The sequence below is a fragment of the Sylvia atricapilla genome, chromosome 2, assembly GCF_009819655.1.
Source record: "Sylvia atricapilla isolate bSylAtr1 chromosome 2, bSylAtr1.pri, whole genome shotgun sequence".
NCBI lineage: Eukaryota > Metazoa > Chordata > Aves > Passeriformes > Sylviidae > Sylvia > Sylvia atricapilla.
The window spans coordinates 27,120,497-27,142,931 of record NC_089141.1 but is presented as its reverse complement, the minus strand read 5'-3'; the positions used below and the strand labels follow the sequence as shown (position 1 = coordinate 27,142,931).

Here is a 22,435-nt window from a genome sequence, read left to right as displayed (position 1 = left end):
CCAAGGGATTTGCCAGAGCTCACAGATGAAGTAGCTGAAGAGCTGGCTCCTCACTTGAAAAATCCTAGGCTCTGAGGCCTAGAAAGCTGACAGATGAGACATCAACTTTCTGAAAGTGTTCTGGAGGAGATCCAAAGAACTAGCAGAGCATGACTGAGCCCATTATTAGAAATTGGGGTTTGAAAAAAATTAGGAAGGAAAAAATAAAATATACTGAGGAAGAGTGACCGTGACTTCTCTAAAGAGAAGCCCTACCTCACAAACCTCCTAAAGTGCTTTGAAGGCTTTAGGATGTGTATGGATAAGAGAACTTATATTCATAGAGTATGCTCAGGCTTCTTGAAGGCATCTTCTGGTAGTCTGTCAGCAAATTCAGAACTTATGTGTGTATTGGTTGAAAGATAATCAGCAGAGGATAAAAATAAATTACTAGACATAACTTATCACAAATGAAGCTGATCAAGTCTATGGATGGACTCCTCATGTCTGTCTGAAAAGCAGTCAAAAAAAGCAAATGCAGTTTTAAGAACAGTCACACTGGAAAAGAGACAGAGAGGTAAACAGAATGTCCTGGGGCCACTTTCTCAAACCTTTCATGCATCTCACTTTAGTATCATGTGCAAGACTCAGAACTGAGAAAGAAGACCAGGAATACTTGGAGAAAGGTCAGTGAAGCAGCTTCTGTACAAGATATAGCAACATCAGATAGGGCTCAGCAGCCTGAGAAAGAGGTGTCTGAAGAGAGGTGATTGTAAAGTCCTGAGAGGCATGGAAAAGATGACCGGCAAATGACAGTTCTTTGCCAATATCAGCATAAAGGTCACCAAGAGAGACTCATAGCTGCTCTGTTCCAAAAGGGATGAAGAAGTGTTTGTCTCATAAAATGTAGGTCTCTGTGCTGCAGGAGGCTGTAGATGTGAAAAGTTTGCACAGGTGCAGGACAAAAATGTGCAATGTCATGGAAGAAAAATCCATCCAAAGGTTATTGGGTACAAAACCTCTGGCCCAGGAAGTAACTTAGCTGCAAAATGGTTGGGAGTGTTCAGGGGAAGTATCACAGCCCCTGTGCTCCTGTTGTAGGTATTTGCTGTTGGCCACAGTCCAAAACATGTCCTGGGTAAGTGAGCTTCCAGCCTGGTCTAATACAACTGTATTTATGTTACAGCTTTATGATCCTCCCATAAAAGTGGAAACCACATGACCCAGAATATCTAGCCTGGATAAACTATGGGATGCTGCATGACTGGGAATGGCCTTACCAGGAATAATGGGAGGGTGAACTAGAGGACAGCTTGCAAGTCCTTTCTGATAACAGGTGTTTTAATTAAAAGGCATAGCAATTCAACATGAAGTCTGTGACAGAGAAAAAAGAAAAGAAGGAAAAATTACAGGAAGAAATATCTGAAGACAGCAGCTTGCACAGTGTTCTCCCCACAGGCTTCCACTAGCTGCTAACAGTGTAGCCAGGCCACCAGGTCAACACGTCTTTCATAAATTCATAGTTCCAGGATATGATACTCCTACCCCTGACACATGCTGTTGGCCTGGCTGAAGCAGGGTCTTTTAGCTCTTTGTGGACTGACTCCTGGTTATGTATGTTTCTGTTTTTAGTTACAAAACATAGTGACACATTTTTAATTGTAAAGCCTTTAGCTAATCATTGATAGACTGGTGACTATAAAATAGTGCTGTGGTTATTCAGAGTCAACAACTTCCTCTTTCAAAGTTTAGTGCTTATATATTACTTGTCTGTTAAAACTGTGTTTTCGCCCTGTAAAGAGCAGAACTTGTGATATACAGATATATGATCCTGGGACTTTCTTGCTCTCTAAAAAGAGAACATGTTCTGGTAGTTCATTTTACAAGCTACCCCTTGGAAATTTAGATTTGAAGAAAAACTTCATTGTTTTCTGGGAAGAAAAAAAACCCCAGGCTTTGTTATTTCTGTTGTTCCTGTTGCCTCTCCATTTGGGATTTTAATTAGGTCATGTGCCTTTCCTGCATGAACTGATACACATTTTGTACCCACTAGCTACAGTTTCAGAACTGAAGCTGTTATACTCTGCCTGGGGAAAGACAACATTACTTGCAGATCAGCACTTTTATATGAATAAACAGTCAGACAGACATATCAGGTCATACATGAAATCATTTATAACCTGAATCCTCAGGTGTAATGTGTGTGTCACCAAGGGAAAGATCCTGTCAAACTAATCCTACAAAACCCCACTAAAAGTCAGGGGTATGTATTACTTTTTAAGAAACCTAATGACAGGAGAGAAGGCAAAGGAACAGACTAATTGATACAAATGTTATGAAATTAAACAAATAAAAATTGCATTCAGAGAATCCAGAAGTTTCTCCACCATTAATCTTGCTGACCCTAAGACGAGTGAGCCTTCTGCTGCTGCAGCAGACCAGGAGAGGCAGGACTTGAACTGAAGAGTCTTCAATATGGCTCTTGCAAGACTGTTTCCTAGTGTGTGTAGCAGCTGCAGTCAAAACAAGGGCAAGGTCTCCTGTCTACAGAGGTAACAGTCAACCCAGCAATGATACTCAGTTAGGATATCCTGGTGTTGTTCAGAAAGATGCAGTAGTGCTGCATAAGAGTGTCATACTGAGTTGGAGTGAGGAGAAGCATGGCATTAGGCTCAGCATAAGGACAGACCTAATCTGGACATCATAGCTGCAGCTGTCACCCTGTGGTAGGTGCCAGAGCCTGCAGAGGAATGTGAGCTGCCCTGCCAAGCACCTGCACTGCTGACAGACAAAGTTTCTGGTAACAGCCAGACCAAGATTGAAGCCCCTGTGCAGATGAGGCCAGAGTGAGGAGAGGAAGTAGAACACATCACTACAGATCTGCAGACCCTGTCACCTGTTCTGACCTCAGAGCTGCTTCTGCTCTGTTCTCACTCTCCCCTGATGGAGCCGGGCAACTAGCATATTCCTGGGTACCCCTCAGGAATGAGGGGAATGAGAGGGGAGCAGTCTCCTATTTCCTTACCCACAGCAGGCAATGCCCCAGCTCTCCACAACAAAGTGCCAGCACAGAGCATCTTCTTTTGCCATGTCCATCAGAGGGTGAGATCTTCCAGGGACAAGTCCTGGTTCTTTGGTGAGATCATTCCAGCTGCACATCTTATTGGTGAACTGGTCTGCAGAGGAGGGGCAACCGGGATGAGAAAGACAGAAAGAACCCTACTTTCTCTGTCTCACCAGTTATTCAAAGACTGAATACCGTGGCAATATTTTGATATCCTTCCATCAACATCACACAAGCTGAAAAGGTATTGTTGGCCACATGCTTTGTAGTACTACAATGATTTTCCAGACTCTCTCAGGCTGGCACTGAAACAGGCAGTGGGAGGAGGGTATCTGTGGCTCTGAGGATTTTAGCTTGACATAGGAGGATCCCAAAAGGAAACAGCGAAAAATGAGACAATTTAGCAAAACTGACAGGAATTAATGAAGTGATTCTGTTCCCCTGTCTCTGTGTTTCCAGGTGAAAAGGATTCATCAAAACAATTGTCTGTTCTGTCTGTGGGGTGAAGAGGGTTCTGCCTGCCCAGACAAATTGATTTAGTTTTGGTTTCTCTTACATTTTGCCATCCAGAGTTGTATGTTTGGGCACTCACAGGTGAGAGACTGGGCTTACAAGCTGTCACAGGCAGTAGAAGCACAGCAGCAACTGTGCTGCTGGGGTGTAGGAGGAGCTGACAGCCAGGTGCCCTCAGAGTCGCCTCATCTTTCCATAGATGAGCCTGGAGAGAAATCTGATAAGTGCATAAACCAGCAATTATTTTTTGAACAGAAATACAATGTGAATTAATTGTATCACAGTTGCCAGTACAGGCTTGCTTTCATGCTGTAGTTTCTTAGGTCTACATGTCAGGTTATCTAGATCATGAACTTTAAAACTAGAGTTGTCCCTGGGATTAGGGGCACCACAGCATACTGATTGAGAGCCAGCTGAACATGAACCAACTGAGCCCAGATGGCCGAGAAGGCAAATGGTCCTGCTGGCCTGGATCAGCAATGGTGTGGCCAGCAGGACCAGGGCAGAGATTGTCCCCACTGTGCTCAGCACTGCTGAGGCCACACCTTGAATGTTGTGTCCAGTTCTGGGCCTTTCACTACAAGAAGGACATTGAGGTGCTGGAGCACATCCAGAGAAGGGCAATAGAGAAGATGAAGGGTCTGGAAAACAAGTCTGATGACGGGTGGCTGAGGGAAGGAGGAGCCTGTTTAGCTTAGATAAAGGATATCTTCAATATATAAAAATTAGAGATTTTTATATATTAAAAGATAAAGGAGGCTTAGGGGGACCTTATCACTCTCTATAACTCCCTAAAAGGAGGTTGTGGCAAGGAGGAGGTTGGTCTTTTCTCACAGATAACAAGTGACATGATGAGAGGAAATGGCCTTAGGTTGTGCCAGAAAAGGCTTAGATTGAATAATAGGAAAAATTTCTTTACTGAAAGGGTGGTCAGGCATTGGAATAGGCTGTCAAAGAAAGAGGTGAAATCACTGTTCCTGGAAGTGTTCAAAAAACATATGGAGATGGCACCTGGGAACATGGTTTGGTGGTAAATAGAGCAGCACTGAGTTAATGGTTGGACTTGATGATCTTGGAGGTATTTTTCAGCCTTAAGGATTTTATGATTCTATATGACACTTTAAGACATGAGGTGAAAATTACAGGGAACAGCTCCTAGGAACAGGGAGAATGTGATTGCTTTCAACTATGCAACCATGAGACAGAAGCCAAAAAAATGGTAAGAATTCTCCAGGTCTGCCATATGGCAAATGAGCTTGATTTATTGGGTTTTGGTGTTGTTTTTTTTTTTTTTTTACTGAAGTGAATTTGGCTTGGTTTTTTTCAATGCAGAATAACGTCTGAGTTGTTTCTCAAGCACTCCTGTTTCTGAGTGATCATGCAGCGGTTGCAAGGGCAAGCTGAAAGTGATGCATGGGTGACTGAAACACATGAGAGTCTGCTGCCATTTCCCTGGCCCTAATAAAGAGCTCTGGGCTTGCAGAGGTGACTCAGAGGACCAAACAGGGAATGCTAAATGGATGATGGGATAGCATCAGTAAGTGTTACAGATGAGTTGCCAACCACCCAGAGGGTCATGATACCTTGTATTGTCTACAAGGTTTGTACAGGCTCAGTGTGTTCATGTGATAGAAAACCTCCTACTGCTGTGATCAAAAGATTTGAAGAGATAAGGTTTGTAGTAAAGTGATTCTTCCCAGTTCTGTCCCCATAACAGATGTGTGCTGTGGTAGGATTATAACACACAGGCATTCATAGTGTCTCTCTGTTTCTCTCTAGGTTCTCAAGCATCTGCGACACTTAAATTTCACCAATAACATGGGGGAGCAAGTAGATTTTGATGAGTTTGGGGACCTGGTAGGAAATTACTCAATAATCAATTGGCATCTCTCTCCGGAGGATGGCTCAGTCGTCTTTGAAGAGGTTGGGCACTACAACGTTTACGCCAAAAAAGGGGAGAGGCTTTTCATCAATGAAAACAAGATCCTATGGGGTGGATTCTCTAAGGAGGTAAGTGCTCAAATCCTCACAGCAGTATTTTCCAGATCCACAAACTGAAATTTGAACTAGCCCTCCACACTCCTCATGTTATGGCTCCACGTCTCAATAAAGGAGCCATTCACCTTATTGTATACACAGTCTTTCATACCCTTCTTATACACTGAAATAACAAACAGTGTGTCCTCCCCTTCTGTACATTTGTTGACCTTGGGTCATAATGTTTTGAATTATGTCCCTGGCCCAAGCAGATAGAGCAGAATTTTATGGCAGTATTTAAAAAGGGATGAGAAATTCATTACCCAAATCTGGTTGTTGACTAAATCAATTTTTCCTGAGCTCAGTAGTTTCATTGCTGAAAAGAGCCATCTCTTTCACTCCCATTATCTCTGTATCAAGAAGTGTCTCTTCTTGCTCTTAGTTATATTTACAACTCTTTCTGCTGGCATTACCCACCAAGTAAGTCCAAGAGCCTTCTTCACACCCTTGCCTTGCAAACCAACAGAACAAGCCCTGTCAGTCTGCCTGGGTTAACTTGGACATGGTGCTCAAGTAGTGGGAGATGCCAGCACCTGCTACCTGTTTTTTGTATTCACCTTGAGGATGCATCTGCAGCATTAGAAGTAGCGATCTCAAGAGGTATCAATTGAATTCAGTCAGGCTTAAGTCCTTCTCCACTGTCTTGCATATATTAAATCTTTTCAGTATAATTATTGTCACTAGCAGCCAGGCTGTGTCTGACCCACATGATGGAAACATGGTGCAGACATCTCCAGACCAGAACCAGATGAAGTGCTGTCATAGCTGGCAGCAGCCAGCTAGGCAGAAACTGACTCCCAGAGGGAATACTGAGTGGGCATATGGTTTGCGGTCTGGGGATTGACACAGGGAGTAGAGTATTAGCTCAGAAATGTCACTGCCAGGCCCTGCTGTGATGTTTCAGTGTGTTAAACCACGACCTGATTAATGAACAAGGCAATTCACTTCCAGCTGATTATTCATGTTGGCTGGCAGATCAGGTAAGGCTTCTGCCTTAGCTGTTTGCCCAAAACAGTTACAGCATAAATTCAGCCTTTCCTTTACTCCAGCTTTACTTCTGGTTCAAGTCCAGAGCACTCTGAAGGAGGCATAAATTGAAAAGAGCATACTACCACAGAAATACTGAGCTCAGAGCTTTTCTAAGCCCTGCTGGAGTCTCTAAGCACAAACTACAAGTGATACTTAACCCCCCCTGATATTATAATCCCTCCTTTTGACTGTTGCAAATGCATCTTGCACTTTTCCCAAGTGTTAGGATTTATTTTTTTTACTTAAACTGAGTCATTGTGTTCTCTTGGTCTAAATTTCTCCAGCAGTGCAATATTTAACTCCATTCTCTGTCCTAAACTGTTAAAAATGTGACAGGATGTTGCCAAGTGTAATGCCAGGGCATGTAAATTTTGTGCAGTGGAAGGGTTTGCAATCTCTGTGTCTGCCTTTTTTTTTTTTTTTTTTTTTTTCTTTCCCAGTTTATAGACTCCTTATTTCTTTCAGATAAAAGGCTCTGTTCAAAAAGAGTAGCCAGTACTTCACTCACTGTGCCTCTTGACATCCCCAACAAAAGTTTAAATGTAGGTAATTTTAACATTCAGGAACTTCAGCATTGGGCAGACTTGCAAAACAATGAGTTAAAGAGTAGGTAAGATAGATAGATTCATTTTGGCAGAACTTGATGAAATTCCCCACAGAATACTTAAGAATTCAGCCAAAGCAATCACAAAAGTACTAGCAATTCATCTTGAGAAATGTGGAGGATGCATGATGTCTCAAAGGATAAGAGAGCAATCGTAATGCCTGTTTTTAAAGCAGTTATAGGAGAACCTAGGGAATTACACACAATTGAGTTGAGCTCCAGTAACTTAAAAGACTTGATAAAATAAAATTAAACTGTTTATAAACACTTAGAGGAAAATAAACTGATAAGAACAAGCCAACATGTTTTTGTCAAGATAAAATCATGCCAAACCAATTTAATTTTCCTCCTTGGAAGCTCAATCAACTTAGTAGATAATGGGGAAGTAGTGTGTGACTTCAGCCAGGCCTTTGATTCAGCTCTGTTCAAAATCACTGGTGCAGCCTAGGGAGAGACAGGCTAGACTGATGAAGTCCTCTTGATGGATGTACTGCCTGCTCAAAGACTGTCCCAAGGAATAGGAGCACTGTGTTTATAGCAGTGAACACTAACAGCAAAGAGTGCTTCAAGCTGCCAGTTGCAAGGATTTGCCCCGTATATGTGTCTGTCCCATCAATGATGTACTCCTGATGAACAGCTTAGGAACAGCACTTCCAAACTGTGCTGCAGCTGCATTTCAGAGCGATAGGCAACAGAGATTGCTCTCACCTGAGCCACAGAGTGGTCATCTCTGCATACAATTGTCATTAGTGAGGGCTTTGCTTCCCTTGTGGCTAAGGTTGATGCTTGCGCATAGGCAATTTCCAAACCACAGCTAGGACTCATTGCATAAGTGCATCAATACAGGCAGTTCCTGGGGATCAGCAGGTTGGCAGCACCTGGGTAAACTAGCATCAAACTTTAAAAAAAGGTGAATGGAGGTTTCCAAACAGAACAGCCATTATCTAGGTATGGATCATGGTGCTTTGCTAGCAGTGGGAATTGTAGATTTAACTCTCATCAGCTGAGAAAGACATGCTCTGTGTCAACCCTCGTTCCTTAACTTAGCTGGGAAAAGGTGAGCTCAACCTCAGGTCAGGACTCTGTGTGACAAAGGTCCAGGCTTCCATCTGCCATGCTGAAGTTTTTATGTCAGTGTACTTCAGGCATGCAGTGAGCACACCCATACAAACGCTGCTGGGACACGACAGCTCAGGTGGGCTCAGGCACAGCAGAAATGCACAGACAGCAGGTGACATCACTTACAGCAGCAGAGGTCTGGAAACCTTTGGATCTGTAAAGCACTACTGATTTGCATCTTTAGATGTTCAGTGTTCTTAAAGAAGAAGTGAGTTTCAGAAAACCATTTTGATTCCCATAAATTAGCAGACAATATGCAATATGTCAGATTGGGGATCAGTCGTCAGGGTCTGTCATCTCCAAGGCTGACTCAAATTCCTGCCAGCAAATATTGATTGCCTTTTCTTCTAACCATCTAATGACTGCTTTGGGCTATGTATATCAGTCACATTCCAGTTTGCAATGCCCACAACACAGTAGAGATTACAAAGATCTGCAGATCTTCCTTACTATCCCTTGATGTGTTCCTTCAAAGAAATCTCACTGCAGTGGGTTGGGGAAGGACTATTGTGCAAAACGTGTCTCTTCTGTGGGAGGAAGAGGTGAGCATTTGAGGCTCTTCATCCAGCATGCCACCCAAGTAATAATACATTTGGAGGAAGCCAAGGCTTTGCCATAGTAAGGCATTGGCACCATTAACCCGCTCGAGCTCTTTTCTTGCAGGTGCCTTTCTCCAACTGCAGCAGGGACTGCCTGCCGGGCACGAGGAAGGGCATCATTGAGGGGGAGCCCACCTGCTGCTTCGAGTGCGTGGACTGCCCCGACGGGGAGTACAGCGACGAGACAGGTAATGCCCCCAGAGCTGCTCTGGGCGTTGTCGAGGGCGGTGCCCTCCCGGGCATCGCCCGCAGCTGAGCTGAAATCGCTGCCCTGCAATGCTGGGCTGGTGCCTGCCTTGCCAGGAGGCTTCACAGAAAAGCTTTCAGGAGTTGAGTCGTGTAGTCCTCAGGTCCTGACTACTGCTAGGCCTGCTTGTCCCTTCTGCTCTGCATTAGGAAAATTAAGGCAGAGAACTTGAAAAACAACTTGCATGTATAAAGCCTCTCAGGCAGCCACAAGCAAGTCTATTGCACTGTAGCAGTAACTTTTCTTTCTCCAAAAACCTGGAGGAGGGAGATATTCCCAATCCTAAATTTTGTAGTTATCTGCCTGCCTCCATCTTTTCCTCAGACTCTCAGGGGTTTATTTCATGCTTTACAAAGAAATAAAATCAATTACATCCCAGATTTCACAACCAGAGAGGAATATTTCCCTTTATGGACTCAGCAACTCCAGGTTTCATTGATCACTGGCACTGCAAATGATCAGAATTTGGAGATCCTACCATGAACCCATGGACATGTTTTTTTGTGTGTTTCATTGGGAGCTTGGATCAAGTCACTCGGGTTCTGGAGACGGAAAAGATGAAGTCGGGTTTAGAAATGGTTGAAAATTTTTGAATTTCCAACACCACTAGTGCTCCCTCAGTGCTGGGCAGCCCCAGAGTAACGAAGGCAAGTAAATTCTTTCAGGATATCAGTCCTCTCCACACTGTATGACACTTGGGACCTCCTCACACTCTCTCCAGTGCACTGGTCCCAGCAAACACTGCAGACTTTGCCAGAGATGAACAATTCAGCAAACTGCTGGCAAAACTGAACAAGTTTTCTTTGGAAGAATCTAATTTGTGTCCTATCAGACAGAAATGATTTTTTTTTTAGCATGACCATACAGTACTACAGGATGCTTGGAAGCAGCATTTTCAGATTGAAAAATAAACCAATTCTGGTCATGTGTAAATAGGGATCTTCTGGTGTTTTTCACAAAATTTTGGGAGCTAGCTCTGGTGTGGAGGTGAAATTTACAGCGCTGAGGTGGCAACTGTTTTCTGACTCTACAGTTTCCTGCTGCAATTTCAGCTGACAGTAATAGTCTTTATTTCCTGTGCTTGCCAGTTTTATAGGCATAGTATTACAACCAGTTTCATCCAGCTGAGACAGTGATGCTTCCGAAGGAAACAATCTGTCCTTTCTCAGCTCTTTGCTCCCACACTTTATCTGGGAGCAGTGCTGGAACTTGTGTGACTATGGAGCGAGTTGGATGAGGTCTTTGGTCTTCCTGAAAACAAGCTCTTGGGAGGCTGAGTTTCCAACTAGAATGAGAAGCTGTGTGCCCTCTAGTGTTAACACAAAGGAGGGAGAAAGAATGAGCAGCCTTGGAGGAGGGAGACTTGGTTTACTCCCTTCAGCGGCAGAACGGTCTCTAAGCCACCATAAGACAGCAGAGAAAGGATGTCTTTAGGGTGCAGTGCTAAAAAGCTGCCCCTATCTCTGGCAGAGACTGCAGGAGTCCCTGCTACACGAAATTAACTTGCTCTGTCTGCAGCTTGCAGTTTGTAACAAGCTTCCAGGTAAAAGGCACAAGAAAAGTAAGAACTATTGCCTGAATGGATGCAAATGAAATGACCTGGTGATGACGGCTTCTGACTGAGCTTTCGCATCTAGTGCCAGATTTTCAAATAAACACCTTAGAGATGAGGCAAAATGTCCTTAGGAAAGGAGTGTCATATCAGGTCATGGATGGTCTCTTCTACCACAAGAATAATAGAGTTTGAAAACCTTCGGCCTTGTTAGCTCAGCATTTCTGATTTTCTCATTAGCATCAGTTTCTGCCCTGAAAGCTATGGTCAGAGTCTGTGTCTGTGCTTAGGTGCAAAACTCAGAGAGTGCTTGTTGTTAAAGGAGTTTGTAGACCCACTGCAGCCCCTTACTATCCTGCTGGGATGCAAAAAGCATGGGTAAGTTGAGACCTCCAACCCTCTGCTCTCAACCCCTTTCTACTGCCATCCAAAGAGTCATGACCCTCCCTGCTGGAGCACAAGACCAGTCTGAATCAAAGCAGAAGAGCAGAAGCAGCAGGTCCTTGCTTTTTGATGTTACAAGCTGTTGGCATGACCACATTATCATAGCAGGCACAACTACTTTAATGAAGGAGATGGAGGCACCAGTTTTCTCTTTGCAAGTATTAGTGAGACATTTGCTGGGTGTAGAGAGAGTGATATCATTAAGACACATCTTTCCCTGGCATTCCAACATGAAATGAGAATGTGCTGGGAGTCAAGGGCATTGCCTGCCTTCAGGGAAGAACAATTTAAACACTAGGACTTGCTTTCATGGAATATGAAATAGGCTCTCAAAGCATTTAAGGAGGCAAGCACGTTTTTAATTTTCTCTGTAATAGAAAAAGGCAGGATATTCAAATGATGATAAAAGTGTGAGAGGTATGAAGACAGACAGAAGCAGAAGATAAAAGTGAAGGAACAAGGAAGAGGGAGAAACAGAGCCCATGTAAGAGCTGATAGAAATCGAAGTTTGCAAAGTTTTGCCAAGAAATGGATTACAAAAAACATGACCGCAGAGGCAGGACTTCTTCTAAGCAGGAACCAAGCATGCTTTGAGTATTGCTACATAGCCCATGGGAGGTTGGTAGTTTCAGTGTAAGAAACTCCAAGACATCAATTTATGACCCTGGAGATCTGCACACTCTGTGTGATTAAGATCAAGGCTGATGCGTAGCTGCCATATATGTCATCCCACGCTTCAGTCTCTCATTCTGACAAACCTTCCTTCTCCTTATCACTTCTTTTTCAGATGCAAGTGCCTGTGACAAGTGCCCTGAGGATTACTGGTCCAATGAGAACCACACATCCTGCATCCCCAAGCAGATAGAGTTTCTGGCCTGGACTGAGCCCTTTGGGATTGCTCTGACTCTCTTTGCTGTGCTTGGAATTTTCCTGACTTCTTTTGTTCTGGGAGTCTTCACCAAATTTCGCAACACACCCATTGTCAAGGCCACAAACCGGGAGCTATCCTACCTTCTCCTCTTTTCCTTGCTATGCTGCTTCTCCAGCTCATTGTTCTTCATCGGTGAGCCCCAGAATTGGACCTGCCGTCTGCGGCAGCCAGCTTTTGGCATCAGTTTTGTCCTCTGCATCTCCTGCATCCTGGTGAAAACCAACCGTGTCCTTCTTGTCTTCGAGGCAAAGATCCCCACGAGTCTCCACCGAAAGTGGTGGGGCCTCAACCTTCAGTTCCTCCTGGTCTTCTTGTGCACGTTTGTGCAGATTGTCATCTGTGTGATTTGGCTCTATACAGCCCCACCATCCAGTTACCGAAACCATGAACTGGAGGATGAGATCATCTTCATCACCTGCCATGAAGGCTCCCTGATGGCTCTCGGCTTCCTCATTGGCTATACCTGCCTACTGGCGGCCATCTGTTTCTTCTTTGCCTTCAAGTCTCGAAAGCTGCCTGAGAATTTTAATGAGGCCAAGTTCATCACTTTCAGCATGCTGATATTCTTCATCGTGTGGATCTCCTTCATCCCTGCTTATGCCAGCACGTATGGCAAGTTCGTGTCTGCTGTGGAGGTGATTGCAATATTGGCTGCCAGCTTCGGGCTTCTGGCCTGCATCTTCTTCAACAAAGTCTACATCATCCTCTTCAAGCCTTCCCGCAACACAATTGAGGAGGTGCGCTGCAGCACAGCTGCTCACGCTTTCAAAGTGGCTGCCAGGGCCACACTGAGACGGAGCAATGTGTCCCGCAAGCGCTCCAACAGCCTGGGGGGCTCCACCGGCTCCACCCCTTCCTCCTCCATCAGCAGCAAGAGCAACCACGAGGACCCTTTTCCTCTACCAGCCTGCGCCGAGCGGCAGCGCCAGCAGCAGCGTGGGTGCAAGCAGAAAGTCAGCTTTGGGAGCGGAGCAGTGACCCTGTCACTGAGCTTCGAGGAGCCGCAGAAGAACGCCATGGCCAACAGGAACGCCAAGCGCCGGAACTCACTGGAGGCCCAGAACAGTGACGACAGCCTGATGCGGCACCGGGCCCTGCTTCCCCTGCAGATCAATGAGCCCCTCGGGGCTGAGCCCAACTTCCAGGCAGCTTCCAGCCCCGAGACCAGCTCGCAGGAGTCGGTGGTGGGAGACAATAAAGAAGAGGTACCAAGCCCTGAGGCAGAGCCTTCCCTGCCATCGGTTAACTCCCGAAATTTTATAGGCACTGGAGGTGGCTCTGTCACAGAGAACACGGCACATTCCTAACAAAAGAAGATTATGAAAAGTACACCAGCCCCCAAGAGGAACTTGCTCACCTCTTGCTTCTGAATGGGAAAGGCAACAAAGACACATCACTGTGACACAGCCCCACCACATCTTAATGTTAGCACCGGCAGGGTAACACATGTGCCTCCAGAGGAAGGACTGTGTCTGGGGAGCCTTGGATTGAATTTGCATTTGCTTTACTGAAATCAGGACATCTCAGAAGGACAAGTGAAGATCGCCTCTGGTGGGGCTTAAGCAGAAGTCTGCATGCTGCCTTGCCTCCATAAGCTTTTCCTGCCAGACTGCAACTCAGCTGACTGTGGGAGGCACTAGGCAATTCCACTATACCTGCTTTTACATTTATGTATAATATTCCTCTTTCCCACTATGTATAATACTCCCTCTTTATCCAGTATATGTGATCTGTAACCATGTGCATCAGGACTCTCAGCTCTACAAAAGCAAGGTACACGGTTTCACTTCAGGAAAGCACAGTCATGGGGAAAATAAAAAAGCCCCCAACATCCTGCATGCTGTGTACAGCCAAGGGTGTGAACATGTAAAGTATTTAATGACAGAGCGCCCTGCTATTTATATTTAGTAATGTCCCAGTATCTCCTTTCTGCCCAACAGGAAATATTGGACAATACTCTCCGTAGACTCCATTGCACTAGACCAAGCTACTTAGGTTCCTACTGGTTTCCTCCAGCTGGAATAGCTTTACCTCCAGCCTGCCTGCTTTGGTGGAGGGGGAGAACAGCTTGTAAATCCCTCCCAGAGAACGCTGCAAAAGCACAATGAGATGTATCCCTGATTGATTATGTCGCTAGTAGTTGTATGCTTAACCGAGTGTTGCTGCTGTACTATCTCACAAGGCATACATGGCTAACCCTTTCACACCATAGTCAGTGTTGTGCTTTGCCATATTAACCTGCCTCGCACCTACACGGAGCATTGTGCCAGTCCTGGCGGTACTGGTGGGCCTGACACAGCAAATGAAACAAGGAGAAGTGGAGGAGTTAGGGATGGAGGAGGAGCCCCCAGCCGTGGTAGTAGGATCACCGGAGCGGGCAAGTATCTGAAGTGTGCATGCTGGTAGATGACTGGGCGAGAAAGACATTCAGGCCTGGGTTCTTGGACACACATAGAGACAAATGGATGAACTGGATACAGTTTTGCTCCTAAGGGCCACCTACTAGATTATTTCCAATTTTGAAGAGAGGGCACCTAACACAAGAATGGTGGACTGTACCTAAAGAAAAACAGTAATGACTTGAGCAGAGAGCATAGCAGAACTTGATTAGTCTTGTCCCACCCTTCCTAAAGCAGACATAAGTGCTCCTGGTTTTTCAAGGCATGCCTGATTCTTTTTGATTCATGATGGAAAAGCTGAAGAGAGTCATTAGCAGAGGAATTTGGTGCAGCCTGATGAGAGAAAAAACACCCCTGGACAGCCTGGCGGGAGGGGCTAGGGTTACACTGCAGAATTTAATTCCCTCTTCTCAGATTCCCCATGGAAGAACAAGCATCTGTCAGGAGGATGTCAGTACCCTCCCTCATTAAGCATGAAGGTAGTCTAGACCTCTTACAGAAAGGTAGATGGGCCTGCAGCTCAATGTGAGCAGAAGCAAAAGGACTGTGTTCGAATGCTTTAGGGAAAACACCACAATTCTCTTGTTACTGTTTTTGCTTGGTTGTTCTTCTGCCAGGGCAGGCAAATAAAACTTACAGGTGACATTACTGTATAAAAACTTTGTTTTGCCACCTCCACTTGTTGACAAGGAAGAGGAGTTTTGATTTACAGAGGCAAAGTGGAAGTCCAGAACCCCAAGAAACAGACTATTCAGAGAAATTATTTTAACTCTTTTGCTGATCTGTTACACCCCCCCTTGGAGTGGGCTCAAATTTTAACTACCCCACGTAAGAACCAATCCAACTGTAATTGTAAGGCTTGTAAATGACATTATTTGATTAAAACTATGGCTCAGATGGTTTGGGGGGGGGGGGGGCGGGGGAAGGGTTTGGAAATCACATTCTACCCCTGAACCCAGTAAGAGCTGCTTACTGCTTCTGAAACCCAGGTCCCTTCCCCGGCCTGCTGACGTGAGCTCAGTTTAGGGTACAGAATTGAGCCCCAAGGTCTCCTGAGTCTAACTGCACGAACAGGGATGAGCACTAGATGGCAGAAAGGGATAAAAAAATTAATTTTGGTTGCGGCGAACACTTCCAAAAATTCCAGTAGCCAAGTAGTTTTAATGTTAGTGAATCATTCCTATTGGAGAAACCCAGCTCAGTAGCCCCTGAAGTGAAGCTGACAGCGCTGAAACACGTAAGAGTTCAATGAGTGAAGTGAAAATGACATAATTTACAAACCAAAGACTGTGTACGAACGCAGGGAATGTAAGAAACAGGAAGTCACCATCAGCTGCCTTGTTTGGAGAGCAATATTCACTAGCTATGTGAATGATATTCACATCTGGGTGCTTTTCATTCCTTGGGTGTTTTTCATTCTTTACATTTACTTAAAAGGAATTTATACCCTGGCACACAATGATTGCCCAAGAGCGGCAATCATTTTTTAGCATGGCCAACTGTGCTATATTTGCTGGGGAAGCCTCTTCCACCCTCCCTGCTCTCATACGTGGAGCCTGAAGCCTCCAGCTCCAATGCTGGGTGAGAGCTGCTGCTGCAGCTGGTAGCAGTCACACACGCTGGACACGAGGGAGGTTCAGTTAAAAAAGGACCCCTTTGGGAAGGTACTTTGTAACCAAACCCCTTTTCCCATGCAAAGAGGAGAGGATGTGTTCTCATCCTGTCAAGCCCAGGAGAGGAGAAGGCTTGGTCAGGCATCTGTCCAAAAGCCTGTTGGTTTATCACACATGACAACCCTGATGAAGACTGGGGAACATTCTTCTGTTGAAAGCATTAGCCTGACAACCTCCACTGACATTTCTGACCAGAAGATGCCCACATCAATGGCTGCCTCATCCCACCCACCATGGCTCAAAACTCCACTGGAAACTTTGCCCCAGAGTGGGGTTTCCTGAACCATCCAGTAGTGAAGCATCGACAGTGTATCAGCTGTCTGGTGGAATTTCCACTGGAAAACTTGGGAACCATCCCAGTGAAGAGCCCAACCCTTCATCCCTTCTCCTCGCAAACCTGGCAGAACTCTGCCTACCCAAAGCCCCTGCAGTGAATTTATTTATAGATTATACCAGAGGAAAGAAAACCTTCCACATTATATTTCATGCTTCTTACCATGCCCTCCTTATCAGTCCATGAGCCCTGTTCAATTTGCAATACCTGCTATTGTTAAATTTCAGTTTATATTGACCGACTTTACCAAGGGGCACTGCAAAGCAGGAGGAGGAAGGTAGGTGTTTGTTGTTGGTTTTACTAGAGTCTGGATGTTTAAATTGTGAGGAAATTTAGGTAAAAACCTAAACATTCAGACTGAAATCTCTGCAGGGACTTCCCAGAGGCTGGCTAAATTCACCACCGCTTTCGGCTAGCTGGCTGAGGAGCGGCAAAATCAGCCTGGGAGAGGGAATGATGAACGTGGTGAACGAGGGAGTCTGGAGACGGACCTTTCCATGCGGCTAAAGCGAACACGCCGCTGCTGGGAAAGGGGACACAGGGAATGGGAAAGGCGGCGGCTGAGGGCAGCCCTGTCCTCACGCCGGGCTGTCACGGAGGCGCCGCTCGCTGAGGAGCGGCTGCAGCCCCTCTGTCCGGGGCGCAGGGTCAGTTCTGGCGGCAGCGTTCACTGCAAGCGCCTTCGGGAGCCTGTTTTGGCTTTCAAGCAGCTTTGGGCTGGTTCTGTCTCCGACGCCCGCGCTCCCGCTGGGCCGCGCTGAGGCCTCCCCCGCCGCCTGGGCCGCCGAGCCCCCGCCCGCGGGTCCCAGCCCCGGGCCCGGCACCGCCCCGGCACCGCCCCACAGGCAGGATCGGCCTGGAGCTGAGCGAGGAGGACCGGAGAGCCATTAACATGTTGTGCGGGGCTCCCTCGGCGGTCCGGCCCGCCACCGACGAGACGCAGCGGATCGTGGAGCAGGTGAGGGGCCGGGGCTCCGCCGGGAGGGCCCCGCCGGCGGGGGAGAGGCCGTGCACGGCCTGGCCGGGCCCGGGCGGTGCGCGGCCATTGCTCGGCGCGGCCGAGCGCAGAGACACCGCCCCCGGTGTAAAAGGTGGAAGGAACGGGGAATGCACGGAGCAGTCGCCGGCTCCCGGAGCTCTCCTTCCCTGTGCCCGCCTGGCGTGGCCCTGTTTACTCCAGAGGGACCGTGGGCAGCGCTGGGTAACCCGACAGAGCCATTGCCCTGAGCGCGGGGAACGAGCTCCAGTGCTTCTTACAAAATCTGAACCTTGTGCGTACCTTTGGGGTTTTGGGTTTTTGTTGTTTGCGTGGGAAGCGGGGGGGTTGTTTGGTTTTTTAAGGGGGTGAAACGTGGAATAAGCAAGAAAGCTTCTTCGCTGCTTCTGCTTTTCCCCAACACAGAATTCAGCTCCAAGCACTGCAACTTCAAATCCTGATACTACTTAGAGTACCATAGATTATTGCTCATGTTATTGGAACACATGCTTTTAGTCTAAAAATTCCAGTGTACAGCTAAGTTCTTTCAAAGCACGTGTTCTTCTTTTGGTCATGGAAACACAAGTTCCTTCTGCATTTTGGCTTTTCGGCTAGGGTGTGGTAAGCTAGAGAGTGAAAATGAAGGATGCACATCAGTTTCTGACACTCTTTGTCATTCTGCGCCTGTTCCCCAGGCAGGAGCAGTTCCCGAACACATACAGAGCACCCAAAGGCACAGCAGGCAGTGAAATTAACATTTAGCTTGTACAGTCTGAGGATTCTTTTAGGAAAAGGGAGAGATACGCATCTCCTAAGCACCAGCCTGAGTAATAAGCACATGATTGAGAATTGCTGGGAGTCATAATTATTGCTTTGACCTGAAAAGGCCTACATGCCATGTTAAAGGTAATGCAGATAGGCAATTAGCATGGGCTGAAAACTAGGTTTTAAATCCTTACTTTCTGTTCTATAGCAGAGTGCTGTGGTTTGGTAATCCAAAAACAAAACCTTGTTGGATTCAGAAGTGAAAGAATTAACCAAAAATCTCATGTTTTCATTTAAATCACCTAAATACCTTAAAGTTTATCCAGCTTGTTTTGACTGCCAGTTTAAATTACTTCCTTTAATGAAATACAGGTGGGAAAACCCAAACTTGAAACTTGCCCACGCACTCATGTCCTCATCTGGACACTGCTGGAGAAAACATTAGTTTTGTTAAATCGAGGTAGCCTTCTCAAATAATTTTGTCAGCTTAAAACCAGGCCTATGTGGAGACTGATTAGAGCCTGCCAGTTTGTTTGCCATTAATATATTCCCTGTTCCTGCCTTTCCAGTTCTTGCCTTCATTTTACAGTTTTGTAAGAATCCTTCTGATGGCAACAACTGAATTTTGTTCAGTTTTGTGACCCAGAGCAGGTGTAATGTCACACAGGGCAGGAAGGCTTCTTTCAGCAGTGTCTGGCTTAGGAATGCCATAGGAACAGCCTCCTCATGGCAAGGATTTCCATCCAGGCCTGTTCAGCTTTGGGTTCTCACTGGTACCCGTGGCAGAGTTTATCCAGGGTGGTTCAGAACCATCTGCTTTTTAATTAATTGCTCTGGGAGTGCATGACAAACAGGCCAGGAGGGCATGGGAGAGCCTTCAGGGCATGATCATTTCCAGCCCTGTGACTGAATCCTGGATTGTTTGGGTGGGAAGGGGCTGCACCTCCTGCCTGAGCACAGGGTCAGCATCCTCAGGCTGCTCAGAGCTTTGTCCTGTCAGGTCTTGGAAACTCCCAAGGATGGAAACTGTGCAGTTTCTCTGAACGCTCCTGCTGTACTGCAGGAATGTCCTCAGGGGAAATGTTTCTCCTTATATCCAGTCTGAACCTCCAGTTTCAGTTTATGACCATTGTGTCTCATTCTTCTGCCATCTGGAAAGTTTCATCCCTGGAAAGAGCCTGGCTTCTTGTAGGTATTGGAAAGTTTTCTTCAATGCCTTCTCTTCCCTAGGCTGAGCAAGCTCATTTTCTTCCTCTCCTCACAGCACAAGTGCTCCAGTCATCTTGGTGTGCTCATGGAGTGCTCCTGGCCACCCTTCACTGAGCTCCCTACAGTTTATGGGTGTCTGGTTTGTACTGGGGGCCCAGAACTGGACGCAGGGTTCCACATTTTCTAACAAGGGCTGAGTAAAGGGCAATAATCACTTACCTGTCTTCTGGCTAGGCTCCTGCTGATGCAGCCCAGTATGCCATTAACTTTAGTACCACTAGGACTCCCAGATCCAGACTGAGATCAAGAACCAGGTCTTTGGGAGAGTCTCTCTGTCTGGGATCTTCCTCTCCACACTGACTCAGGATGCTCGTTGGTCACATGCTGTGGTGACTCACTGCCACAAGTGATAACACCCTGACAAGATTGCAGCTGCAGGACTCTGAGCTGTCTGCACCCAGGGTCCAGTGTTCAGCTTGCTGGTGAAAATACAGAATGTGCTGAACTGGGGTGATTTAGTGACCTCAGAAATCAAAGTTGCGCAGTGCCTAGGATTGCCAAAAGAGCACAGAACAGGATAGGGTCAGCGGGGCACTTATGTCTGCCCCGCTGCTTAAAATTTGTGAAAGTATCTCTAGTGATGAAAACAGAAAGCACTTGCTCCAGCCTCTGACTCAGGAGAAGGGGAGGAGGCAGGACTGAATCATGGTGCTTTCTGGGGCTGTGCCCTTCTATGCATCTTAGAATGCAGCTTGGATTTCCTTATGGCAAAGAAACAGAAAAGCATCCAAACATTATTATCTTGCTTGTGACATCCTGATCATAGCCTGGAGGAGGTGTAGAGGTATGGCCTCTGAGAGAAGATAAAAAGCAGGGACAGGATTGTTACTGAAGAGGCACCAGAGCTCTAGGAGCTGAGAGAGGTGGGAGAACATACCCTGTTCAGGAATTGTTTCTGTTCCTGTTTCACCTACAGCGCCTGAGCAATGGCAAGTTGGCACTTGTTTTTCCCTAGGGAAGGATGTGGGATTTAGGCAGGAGTGCAGAAGTATCTGTTTTACTTGAATTTAGGAAGAAGGAGAAGTACACCATATAACTGGTGGATCTGCTCATTACTGGTACTCCTGCCCTGGGAGTGAAGAAAGGACTATGCAATTATGCAGTGCAGGAGGTGCAGCCTGCAGCAGGCAAGGACTTGCAAGCAAGGACTCCAACTTGCCCTGCAAAACAAAGGCTGAAATCTTCTGCTTTCCTGACCAAGAATTTTCAATATAGCCACAATGTGCTAGAGTGCCCAGTGCAGGAGAGAAGAGCTACATCTCAGGAGTTCATGGCTCTCTCTAGGGTACTGGACAGGTTATTTTGACTTCCTGAGCACTGTTTAGCAGTTTGAAAACACAGATTCCAGCAGACATGCTGAAAGAACTGTCAAGTGTTGTCCAGACTTGGTGTCAGCCTGTAGTGACTCACTCCCACCTCGGTCTCAGCTTTGCCATCCCCTGGATTCCTAGTCCTGCTTTCACACAAAACTTAACATGATTCTTTTTGATTTTTTAATGTCTTGGAGAAGCAGGAACTCTGTGTCTGGGAATTCAGCAGCAGTGAGCTGTAAGCCTTACATCCTAAATACTTGAATCTTGCATCAGTCTTAACCTATTGTTTCCTTAAGGTAAAAGCTCAGCTAGAAGAAAAAGAAGGGAAAACCTTTGATGTCTTCACTGCAGTGGAGTTTAAAACTCAGATGGTTGCTGGAACAAACTACTTCATCAAGGTAGAGGATGCTGGGTTGTTTCGCTTGTATTAATGTGTATAATCCTTGGAATGGTGGGGGTTTTTTTCTTTCTTAGCTAGAAGAGAATACTTACAATTTGGCCTTAATAAGAAAAAAACCCTGTGCATTAAAAAAACACAAATATTCACCTCCAGAGCCTCTTTTCTCCATTTTCATGGGAAGATTACATGGTATTTCTGCAAGATCACAGTTCCTAGTCTGCTTTAAAACATGCCAGTGTTTTTTCTTACTGCTTTGCTGCTCCACCCTCCAACCAGCCCAGCCTCCACCACCCCTCCTGCTGCAGGCTGCTCCTCCTGCAGGCATCTCACTGGCTTTCCTGCTTTGCAGGTCCATGTTGGGAATGAGGAGTTCATGCACCTGCGGGTGTTCAAGAGCCTCCCCCATGAGAATGAGCAGCTGAGTCTCCACAGTTACCAGAGCAGCAAGACAAAGCACGATGAACTGGCCTATTTCTAGCAACCTTCTCTGCTCTGTTTCCCTAGCTGGTTCTTGTTTGCATTTTCTACAGGCTGCAAAATGTTGATTCCTGTGCCAACAAAGGTGGAAAAAAGTGTCTTTTTTTTAACATCATGGTGGAAAAAAATCAATTTCTTTTATGCCATTCCCTTCCTGTGCAATCTCCAAATCTGAGAGTCACAGGGCTCTCCCTATTACCTGCACTAATGTAAACCCTACTTTTATTGCAATATAACTTAGGCTTTAGTGCAACTTAACCAGAATACTGTGGCCAAGTCCTGCTTGTGGACTTCCTTGGTCTGGAAACAGAAGGGGAATGACACCAGCACTCATATATTTGCAGCAAAGAAAAAGAAGAAACCCTCAGTCTTTTCTGTGCTGTTTTGCAACTGTGAATATATGTGTAGATTTAAATGGTACTTTGTATTTTGTGGGCAAAGACGTGATGAGAGACTCGAGCTGAAGCAATTTTGCAAGGAAGAGAAAGAGGCTTACAGTAGTTTGAAACAAACATTCCCTTGGTAATCATGCTCATCCTCTTGCAGCAGTAGCATGTAACGTCCCATAGAGGGTGTGTGAGTTTGAAATACCAAACCAGCTTGCTTATGTTCTCAGTCCTATGGAAAAGTCCTGGAAAGAAATATAAGCTGGACAAATATTTCTGCATTTATAACAATAAACATTTCTTTTGACTTGAGCTGGCATTTTTG

At 46.0% G+C, this 22,435-nt stretch overlaps 2 protein-coding genes across 2 annotated transcripts in view; both read left to right on the top strand.

Annotated features, from left to right (window-relative positions):
- The window catches only part of CASR (calcium sensing receptor), a 41,612-nt gene extending 27,285 nt beyond the window's left edge, over positions 1–14,327 (top strand). Inside the window, exons 4-6 of the mRNA XM_066341182.1 lie at positions 5,336–5,566; positions 9,009–9,132; positions 11,975–14,327. Coding sequence (XP_066197279.1) covers positions 5,336–5,566; positions 9,009–9,132; positions 11,975–13,425 — 1,806 coding nt within the window. The 3' untranslated portion in view covers positions 13,426–14,327. The remainder of the gene's footprint in view (positions 1–5,335; positions 5,567–9,008; positions 9,133–11,974) is intronic.
- Positions 14,328–17,339: 3,012 nt separating this feature from the next.
- On the top strand, positions 17,340–22,422 carry LOC136375578 (cystatin-B-like). The gene is made up of 3 exons (XM_066341181.1): positions 17,340–17,482; positions 21,144–21,245; positions 21,597–22,422. The coding sequence occupies exons 1-3, from the start codon at positions 17,417–17,419 to the stop codon at positions 21,723–21,725; spliced, it is 297 nt and encodes a 98-aa protein (XP_066197278.1). The 5' UTR covers positions 17,340–17,416; the 3' UTR covers positions 21,726–22,422.
- Positions 22,423–22,435: the final 13 nt, after the last annotated feature.